The sequence below is a fragment of the Chinchilla lanigera genome, unplaced genomic scaffold, assembly GCF_000276665.1.
Source record: "Chinchilla lanigera isolate Chin_1 unplaced genomic scaffold, ChiLan1.0 scaffold00110, whole genome shotgun sequence".
In the NCBI taxonomy this organism is placed as follows: domain Eukaryota; kingdom Metazoa; phylum Chordata; class Mammalia; order Rodentia; family Chinchillidae; genus Chinchilla; species Chinchilla lanigera.
Window position 1 is genome coordinate 5572555 of NW_004955511.1, and position 9757 is coordinate 5582311.

General features: G+C 66.5%; 2 protein-coding genes across 5 annotated transcripts in view; one reads left to right on the top strand and one right to left on the bottom strand.

Annotated features, from left to right (window-relative positions):
• The window catches only part of Tmem132a (transmembrane protein 132A), a gene marked incomplete at its 5' end in the record, with an annotated part of 7347 nt that extends 5142 nt beyond the window's left edge, over positions 1-2205 (top strand). For all 4 annotated transcript variants that reach the window (XM_013506452.1, XM_013506453.1, XM_013506454.1 and 1 more), the window contains 3 exon segments: positions 1-123; positions 381-572; positions 958-2205. In XM_013506452.1, the coding sequence (XP_013361906.1) occupies positions 1-123; positions 381-572; positions 958-1968 (1326 nt within the window).
• The window catches only part of Slc15a3 (solute carrier family 15 (oligopeptide transporter), member 3), a gene marked incomplete in the record, with an annotated part of 8307 nt that continues 681 nt past the window's right edge, over positions 2132-9757 (bottom strand). Inside the window, 8 exon segments of the mRNA XM_005408288.2 lie at positions 2132-2407; positions 2734-2889; positions 3750-3908; positions 4897-5065; positions 5627-5737; positions 6366-6513; positions 8182-8471; positions 9658-9757. Coding sequence (XP_005408345.2) covers positions 2187-2407; positions 2734-2889; positions 3750-3908; positions 4897-5065; positions 5627-5737; positions 6366-6513; positions 8182-8471; positions 9658-9757 — 1354 coding nt within the window.

The window sequence follows — 9757 nt, forward strand, 5'->3', positions numbered from 1 at the left end:
GACTGGCTGCTGGACGTGACCCATCTGGTGGCGCTGCACGCCCGCGTGCAGGACCCGCGCGTGGCCTCGCTGGAGGGCGGCCGCGTGCTCGTGGGCCGGGAGCCAGGTGTCACGGCCATCGAGGTGAGCGGGGTGGGAGGGCAGGCCACACCCTAGAGCGCATAGGGTCCCCTCCCCAGCGTGCACACGCGTGGTGGGTGTGAAGGTGCAGGAGGAGCCTGCTGTGGCTTCAGGTATACGGGTAGCCCGGCTGGGTTGTCCGCAGGCAGGGACCCCAGGTGTGCAGAGCCGGGTGTGGCGGGCCTGGGCCCAGGTGAGAACGGGGCATGGGGTAGGGGTGGAGGCGGGGAGCAGGCACCCCATCTCCTCCGTCCCCCCAGGTGCGGTCCCCGCTGTCCAATGCCATCCTGGGGGAGCAGGCGCTGGCCGTGACAGACGACAAGGTGTCTGTGCTGGAGCTGCGGGTGCAGCCTGTGATGGGCATCTCGCTGGCCCTGAGCCGGGGTAGCGCCCACCCTGGGGAGGTCACGGCCACCTGCTGGGCACAGTCAGCCCTTCCCACCCCGAAGCAGGTGACGGTTGTGGGCCGGGGGGTGAGGTCCACCCCAGCTGAAGGAGAGTGGGCGGGAGGCAGGGGTCCTGGTACCCGGCCTTCACCCGAGGGCTTCCGAAAGGAGCGCCAGTCCTGGGAGGGAGGGCGAGCCCCGCAGCGGGAGGGGATCGGTGCCTGCTGTGGCGGTGGGAGGTGGCTCAGGTGCTCTGACTGAGGACCCGGCGACTGAGCCCGGCCGGCGGCAGACCGGTGATTGACAGGCGTCCCTCTCTCCCCGTGTCCTGTCCTCGCCTGTGTCCGTTTCCTCTCTGCTCTCCTCCGTCCGTGTGGCCTGTCTCTGTGGGAGTGGTCTCCTGTGCATGTGTGCGTGCCCTCGCGTGTCTGCCTGTGTCCGTGTCCCGCAGGAGGTGGCCCTCTCCCTGTGGCTGTCCTTCTCCGACCACACCACGGCCCCCGCCGAGCTCTACGACCGCCGTGATCTGGGGCTGTCCGTCTCGGCTGAGGAGCCCAGTGCCGTCCTGCCTGCCACGGAGCAGGGTGCCCAGCTCGGGGTGGTGGTGAGCGGGGTGGGCACTGAGGCGCTGCCCCTGCACGTGGCTCTGCACCCGCCTGAGCCCTGCCGCCGCGGCCGCCATCGGGTGCCCCTGGCCTCTGGCACCGCCTGGCTGGGGCTGCCCCCCACACCCACGCCTGCACCCACCCTCCCAGCAAGCCCGGCGCGGAGCCCACTGGCCACCGAGGCCAGCGTGGGGGGTGAGCGGCAGGCAGAGGGCGGCGTGGGTGTGAGAAGCAAGTTCGAGCGGGCAGAAGAGGCCCGAGAGGCCAAGGAGGAGGCCGAGGAGGAGGAAGAGGAAGAGATGGTGCCAGCCCCTCAGCGCGTCACAGAGCTGGAGCTGGGCATGTACGCCCTGCTGGGCATCTTCTGCTTGGCCATCCTCATCTTCCTGGTCAACGGTGTGGTCTTTGTGCTGCGCTACCAGCGCAAGGAGCCCCCTGACAGTGCGGCTGACCCCGCCTCACCCCAGCCCCACAACTGGGTGTGGCTGGGCACCGACCAGGAAGAGCTGAGCCGCCAGCTGGACCGCGGGGCCCCCGAGCTGCCCAGGGGGGAGGGCGGCTGCCCCTGTGGAAGTGGGGCAGGAGGGGAGGCCCAGGCCCCTGTCCCTGGGCTGCCTGGGGACCTCCCGGGCCCTTCCAGCACCCTGGCCCGCAAGGAAGCGGGCGGACGGCGTAAGCGTGTGGAGTTTGTGACGTTCGCTCCCGTGCCCCCGGCCCAGCTGCCTGAGGAGCCCGCCGCGGTGCAGTCCATCCTGGTGGCAGGCGAGGAGGACATCCGCTGGGTGTGCGAGGACATGGGGCTGAAGGACCCCGAGGAGCTCCGCAATTACATGGAGCGCATCCGGGGCAGCTCCTGACCGTCCCGGCCAGCCAGGCCCGCGTCCCCCCGTGGGGCCTGCAGCCCACTGTGGTGTGGGGTCCCAGGAGCCTCCTGCCTGCCCCCTCGCATCCTCTGGTGCTTGTTGACCCACACCCCTGCCCGGTCCCCTGCCCCAGCCCTTGCATGGACCACAGTCTAGGAAGGGCTCCCTTATTTATGGGAACCAACGCGTTCCACGTTGGGTCCAGAATAAACTCAGAAGGTGCCACGCGGGCTGGCCCTGCTGCTATCTGTGTCCCGGGTGCGGGTGCGCGGGGGCGAGGTGAGCCCTGGCGTGGGTGGGCCTGGCCGAGGGGCCGAGCCCTGCCGTGTGCTCTCGTAGCGCTGCGCGATCCAGATGAACAGCGCAGCCGTGACAGCCTGGATGCCGGCCAGCAGGAAGAAGTAGAGGTCCATGCGGCAGCTGCGGCCGTTCCCTGGGGCAGACGAGTGGGTCAGGCAGGGCTCAGGGCCGGGGCCCAAGGGCACTGAGCGGGCAGAGAGCCTCGTGTGCGGGCTCTGGGGCCCGGCCCCGACGCCCTGTGCGTCTGAGGCTGGACACTGACTACAGTGACTGCTTGGCCACAGAGCTCCGTGCTTCCGTTTTGACTGCTAAGCACGTGGGCCGGGCAGGGGTGGCCACACTACGGGCGATGCCGGCTGGGGCTCCAGCCCAGTACCCCCGTCCAGCCCCCTAGCTCACCGTGTCCAGAGTAGAGCACAGCACCACCCAGCCGTTCAGGCACTCCCGGGCCATGCTCACCAGCGTCCGTGGGGCAGTACATCCAGCCCCCCGGCAGGGACAGCACAGCCACGAGGCCGGAGCCCAGCAGCGAGCCCAGGCCCGACAGGCAGAAGAAGATGCCGAGGATGGCGCTCTGCATGGTGCGCGGCGCTGCCCCATAGGCAAACTCCAGGCCTGTGGGGGGAGGGCGACTCAGGGCTCAGCCCCGCCCTGCCGCCCCACACCTTGCCCCAGAGCTCTGCCCACCCAGTCCCTGCTCCGGCTTCTGGGCTCACAGCTGGCGCTGTCCTGCTCCCCACCCTCTGCCCACCCGCGTGTCACTGCCGAGTCCTCTGCGTCCACCTCAAGTCTTAGTGTCTTCTCTGCTTGGGCCACACCCCTCTCCTGGTCACTTCCTGCCCAGCCCGGCCGCAGCGTGCCAGGACATCACTGGATGTCTCTGGTGGGGCTCTTTCCTGGCCAGATGCTCTGAGCTGAGGGAGGCACTTGTCCTCGAAACCCGAAGATCAGGCGAGGCCCGTGGGACCCCTGCCCATCCTCCAGCCCTGCCCCTGGCTCACCACAGCTCATGGCGATCCTACCCTGTCCCCAAGGTCCCTGCTCGCCTGCTGGGTTCTGCCTCCCGCCCCGCCCAGCTTCTTCCCACCCGAGGCCCCTGTGCAGCCCTGACCGGGGTGGTTTGCAGCTGTGTCCCTGGCCACGGGGCCGGTTTATCTTTATGTCCCCAGTGTGCAGCTCTAGCTCTAGGCTGTGGGGTGGGCAGACATTGCGTTAGAAGACACAGGGGCACCCTTGGCCCAGGGCCTTGACCCGGAGCTTGGCAGTGACGGGGCAGGGGGAGGTGACCTTTGGCCTGGTGGAGGGAATAGCAACTGCAAAGACATGGCGGGCGGTCACCTCCTAGGGATGTGGGGAGGTGGGTGGGGAGCCCTTGTCTCCCCAAGTCCGCTGTGGCCAGGGGCCTGGTGCTCGTCGGTCCCTTGGGTGACTGCTCCCCACGCACTGGTGCAGGAGCTGCCAGCTGGACCGGGTACCTGGGATGCTGGCAAAGATCTCACTGATGCCGATGAGCAGGTACTGGGGGATCTGCCACCAGATGGACAGTGGCGCGGCCCAGTGCAGGTCCTTCCCGATCACCTGGGGCACGGTCTCGTTGCGGTGGACATACCGCAAGCGCTCCGTCTCCAGGACCCCTGGGGGGAGAGCAAAGGCAACCTCAGGGCTCTCCCGCCCTGAGCAGCTCAGCCCACCGCAGGGCGCAGCGCTCGGCAAGTGCTGCTGAGTAGCTAGTGACCGGCCAGGCGGCGGGTGCGGGGAGTCCCGGCCAGGACTGTGGGGTCAAGATTTGGGCTCCAGCTCCTCCCTCTTTGCCTTGCTGCCAGCGAGCCCAGAACTCAGCAGCAGCTCTCACCAGTGGGAGCCTTTGATGGCGTTCTTGCAGATAAGTGACGTTTAGGGGGGCAGCGAGCCCCAAGTCACACATCTGGGGCCGATCTGAGCCGCAGGGTGCTCTCCAAGCTGGCTGCTTTCCACGCTTCGTGACCTCTGCTTCAGGACAGCGTGCACAGAAGCACAGGCGGAGGAGGACTGGCCCAGCACACCCCTCCTCCCCGAGCTGCGCCCCCTCCTGTGACCCAGGCCCGTCCCTGTCCTACAGGCTTCGTCTTTTAGCCTGTCCCACGAGGGCACGGCACGGCCCACTCGGGTGCAAGGGGCTCGCTGCCCCTGCCGGAAAGCCAGATGCAGAAACCTGAGGACCAACCTCGGGACCAGAGTGCTATTAAGCAAGAAGGGCTCGGGTCCGTGCAGGGCCGTGAACGCTCTGCTAGCTGAGTCCTCCGGTCACACGTTATCATTTGTTTCTGCGGCACTGGGGACAGAACCCTGGGCCTGGCACCCGCTCGGCAGCTGCTCTGCCGCTGGCCGCCCCGCAGCCCGGGCCCCTTTCCCACACAAACGGCTTCAGATCCTTTGGAGGGGGGAGCAGGCAGGGAGGTGTTTAAGTTCCCATCATCCTGGAGCCCTGCACCTCTGGGAAGTTCATTCCAGCACACGTGAGACACTCACGCCCGTCTCTAAGGATCTACCAAGGCTGGTACCCATGGGTAGAGGGAATGCTGGCCACGATCGGCCCGCAGCAGGGCGCCCCACCCCAAGGCCAGGTCCCGGCCCAGCACGCACCTGCAACGACGACAGAGGTGAAGCCGAAGAACATGCCCAGGGCCATCTTCTGCAGGGCCGAGGGGAGCAGCTGGCAGCGTAGCAGCAGGGGGTCCAGCAGGTGGTCCTTCAGGGGGACCAGGATGAGCACGGCCACCACATTGGCCAGCAGGAGCCAGGCTTCCGGGATCTGCATGGGAGGAGCCAGGAGCTGGGGTTGGGCTCCTGAGATCCGACCCCAGAATGTCCACGGGGACCTGGAGTCATGCCCTCCCCACTCTGGAGTCCACACTCCTCGGCGGTGCGACCAGGACGTGGGTCTGACTGTGTGGCAATTGGTGCTTCCTGCCTCCTATGGATTGATAGTGGCTCAGCATAACCACATTATGATTGATTAGTAATGTCTGCACAGGCGGGACCATCGTGGCAGTGTCATCTGTCTGCCAGCCCTAAGGTCTGATTTTAGGAGACTGCAGGGCCAAGGAGCTGGTTTAGGAAGGTCCTGCAGAAGGAAGAGATCCGGGCATCCAGGGCCCGGATGGGCTAAGCAGGAGCCTGCATGGGCTGTGTGAGGGACAGACAGACGCAAGGCTGCCCAGAGCCATGTGGCGCCATGGGGCTGCCCAGGTGCCCTTGGGTGGTCAAGTGTCTTGGTGGGATGCTTGGGTATGGCGCCGCTCGCCCGCCCTCCTTTGGGGCGGTTCCCAAGCCCCGCAGCCGGCAGCTGGGGAGGCCGAGCAGCTTTGCTCACCGTGTAGTCGCTGGCCCAGGCCCTCAGGACCGCGGACGTGTTGGTGGGGCTGGTGGGGAAGAGCCTGGGGATGTGCAGACGCAGGCCTTGCAGGACGTAGGTGGACTGCATCTGCCGAGGGAGGACAGGCTGAGCGGGCCAGAGAGGAGGCGACCCGCCGCAGCAGCCAGGTGCCGGGCGGTAGCCGTCCCCTCCCAGGCCACTCCTGCCCCCTCCTCCTCGGGGCTTCGGGCTGCGACATCCGAGAGCCGCACAGCTGGTGTGTCCAGGGCCAGGCGCAGCATGCTTGCCAAGGCGGGAAGATACTGGCGTGGCCGTCCCCACAGCGCTATCTCCTGACACAGAACCATGTTGTGCCCCGTGGGGCACAGGTGGTCACTGACAGGGGAGGGGTCTGGAACGCCCTGGGGGGCCGGCAGGAGGCGTCGTCCGGGGAACCCCCCACCTCCCAGCCAGCAGGGAAGGGTGTCAGCGTCGACCCCGCGTCCCTGGGCTGTCACGGACACGTCATACCCCGCCCAGCAGCAGACTGGGCCTGCGTGGCCTGCCTGCGGGCTGCAGCTGCGGCTCCTGGGAGCACAGCACCAAGTGTCTGAGCCACCTGCTGTCCACACGGGACACTGAGGACCAGGGGGACGGGAGTCTCTGCAAAGCAGCTGGGCCGGGCCCGCTCCAGCCCCCCAGCGCCACTGGGACGTAGCAGCTGCTCCCCGCGCTGCCCGTGCCCCTGCCTGCGCACCTGGAAGTACACCATCCAGTAGGGCACCAGGGTCGCCATGACGGGCAGGATCTTCACCAGCACCTGGAAGTTGGCAACGTCTTCCTGCGGGGAAGGACCGGGCTGGGGAACCCTCTGGTCAGGCAGCAGATGGACACCTTGGGGGTGCCTGTGGGGCCACAGGGACAGCAGATGTCATCACCCCCATCCCAGGGCTGCTGCTTCACTGCCACCATTGTCCCTTAGTCCTCCGCCCAAGCACACCACTCGCTGTGGCCGTCACTGCCTTGCGGCCGGGAGGCAGGGCCTGGCTGGCAGATGCAGTCCCTGGGAGGGAGACTGGAAGGGTTCACCTTCCTGTGGCTCCTCCCTTCCTCCGCGCTTGCTGTCACCAGGCTGTAAGCTCTTTCCCTCCACCAGGCCCTTGTGCGCTGCCGCCCTGCCTTGGAGCCCGCTGACCATGGACTGAAATTCTACAAACCATGAGGCAAAATGAACCCTCCTCCTTTAATCTGGAGGTGTCGGGTGTTGTGTCCCAGCTAGGAGGGAAGTCACTGGGGGGTTGTGGTCCCTTTGGGTCCTGGGGAAGTGAGACCGGAGACTTTGGGGAGCAGTCTTTGGGACTTGAGGGGGTGGCCTCACTTTGCCATGGGAACAGGGAGGCCACCACGGACTCCATACACCACGGTCTCCATCCTGGACGGCCTTAGGAGCCCTCTCATTCCTCGAAAAGAGGAGGGGCAGCAGGGGCGGGAGGAATGCCTGGGAGACTGGAAACACCGGCCACCACTGCAGCCTTGACCCTTTGCCCTTGGCCCTGACAGTTTCTGCTCCCTTCCTGTCCCAGAGCCTTGCACAGTCACCCTCTGAGACAAGACAGCCGCCATGCCAGCGTGCGTGCCAGCCCTCCAGCACCCGTGGGTTCCAGGCCAGCCTGAGACTCTTTAGCCCCTGGAGGAGGCAGAAGTGGCGTGCCGGACTTCCCACTCCCTGACGCGGCAGACCGCAGCTTTGGCTTCCTGTCCGTGGGACACTTGTTCTTAGAATGCCCTCTCCTCTCACAATGCGGACCTCATTCTCTGAGAGGCTCAGGTCAGAAGGCCACATGAAGGGGACAGGGCTCCAGTGGACAGGCAAGGTGAGCGAGAAGCCACCTTCAACTGCCAGCCCAGGGCGAGGATGTCTGGGGCCTCAGGACCCGGTGACTGCGTGCGGCCTGGAGACAGGAGCAGGTCCGCCCTGAAGCCCGGCACCCCCAGAACTGGGGGGCAGAAAGGTGGCCGGGGAGCCAGCAAGTTGTGCGCCTTGCTAGGCTGCGGCAGACGATAAAAGCCCAGCTGCCTCGGCACTGCAGTGCTCCAGCAAACGCAGGGCTGGGGAGCAAGCGCTTCACGTTTTCCACCAGATCCTGCTGACAGGAGCTGCACCTGTCCCAGGCCCGGGGACAGTTTCACAGAGCGAATGTGGAGCGCTGGGACGCTCCCCCCTCCGATGCCAGCTGGTGGGTGGGGCACCGTGTCCTACGTTCACCAACCACTGGGCAGGGCAGGATCATCCACATTCTGTCTCCAGGCCCGTGCTGGGACCGTCACATCCACGTCACTGTCTCTGCGGCCACTGACACTCCTGTCACCAGGGTTCATCTTCACGGTGGCGCCAGCACCACGGCTCCCACAGGGCCTCCGCTGTCGCTGTCGAGACGACGGCGGTTTCTCTAGCCGGAGCATCCCCAGTAACTCCACCAGCAGTGAGGGCCCTGGCCAGGAGGCACACGACCGTGCAGGTGGCCCTCAGCCAAGCCGGATCGCACACCCCCGGAGGCGCGCGGCCCCCTCACCTGGCGGAGCGTGGTCGCCGCAGCCAGGGGCAGCAGCCCCGGAGAGCGAGCTTGAGCATGGAGGACACCTGGCTGCCCATGGGGGGCTTGGAGATGAAAGCCGGGGTGGCGAAGAGGAAGATGAAGAAGGCCAGGGACACACAGCCCAGCGGGAGGCTGTAGCCCAGCAGGAAGTCGATGTTCTGCTGGACGAAGGCCACCACCAGCAGCGCAAACACGGCCCCCACGTTCACGCTCCAGTAGAACCAGTTGAAGAAGCGGCGGGTGGCGTCGCGGCCCAGATCCCTCACCTGCCAGAGGGAGCGACAGGGAGGTCCAGGGTCACTCTGCGTCCGTGCCCGCGCCGCCTCCCACAGGGCCACTTCCTAGGGCCTGGGCCGGCGGGCACTTTCCCAACCCTGACCTCGAAGCAGAGACAACACGCCTGGCCAGTGGGCGGAAGGGAGAACCCCTCTCTTCAGAGTCACGTAACACGCGGGCACGGCTGTCTTCCCTCGCCCGCGGCACACGCTGCTCTCTTACTGTTACCAAGCAGTCACACAGCACCTGACCCGAAGGTCTCTGTGGTCACTGCTGGTTGATTTACCTTTGTCTTTCGCTGAGCAACCTGCGCTATGAGTTACTTCTATAATCAGGAAGGAGGGCAGTGAAGACCCCGGGTGTGTGCCGCACGATTAGCCATGATGTGTGCACGCTACTTAAGGACCATCGAGAATCCGGCGGGGAGTTTCCTCCACACACCTAGAACTGTGTGGCCGCGCAGTGCCTGCCCACGGTTACAGCCCGGCCAGAGGAGGTCGGCCGGCCGGGGCGGTGCAGGGGGTTCTGCGCACGGCCCCGGCAGCGGGCTCTGACCTAGCGACAACGAAGTATGTCTCAGGCCCCAGCAAGGGCAGAAGGGCCAGTCAGCGCTGCGACTGGGATCCGCACCCCTCAGCTGCGCTGGCCCTGGTCGGCGGCCCGGGGCCCCCTCCCCACACCCCGGCCGAGTTCAGATTCGGCTCAGCACGTCGGCACAGCTGGGTAGCTGCATTTCTAAGAAGCAGCGAGGACCAGGGCCAGCTGTCCAGCCAGAGCAGCCCCTGTCAGTACCCCAGGCCTCAGAGCCAGCCCCGCCCTCCCGTCCATGGCTGTCTTGTGTAGAGGCGCACAGCTCCCTCACGCAGGCTGCACCCAGCTTTATTTTCTGTAGTTGCGTTGGGAAAAAGTCAAATATTTGACTCCCTGTCCCGGTGTAAAATGATCACCCATAAATTGCCTTCTATTAGAGACCCCGAGGGCCCTCAAGGCCATGGGGAGGGAGGGCCCGGCTGATGAACCCTGGAGACCTCAGGCTCCTTATCTGTAAAATGGGCGCAGCACTACCACGGATGCTGAACGCCGTGGATCCTGGGCAGGCCCAGGGGAGGCCACCGTTGGCCTGCCCACGGTCCTGGCCACGGGTCTGGTTAGTGCGCAGGCCCGCCCGGCACTCACCTGGTCGGCCCCGAAGGCAGCGAGGTTCACGCGCGCGGAGCTGGCGGCCAGCGCGGTCAGCAGGAGCGCGCCGTAGAGCGGGGCCGCGCAGTAGGGGCCG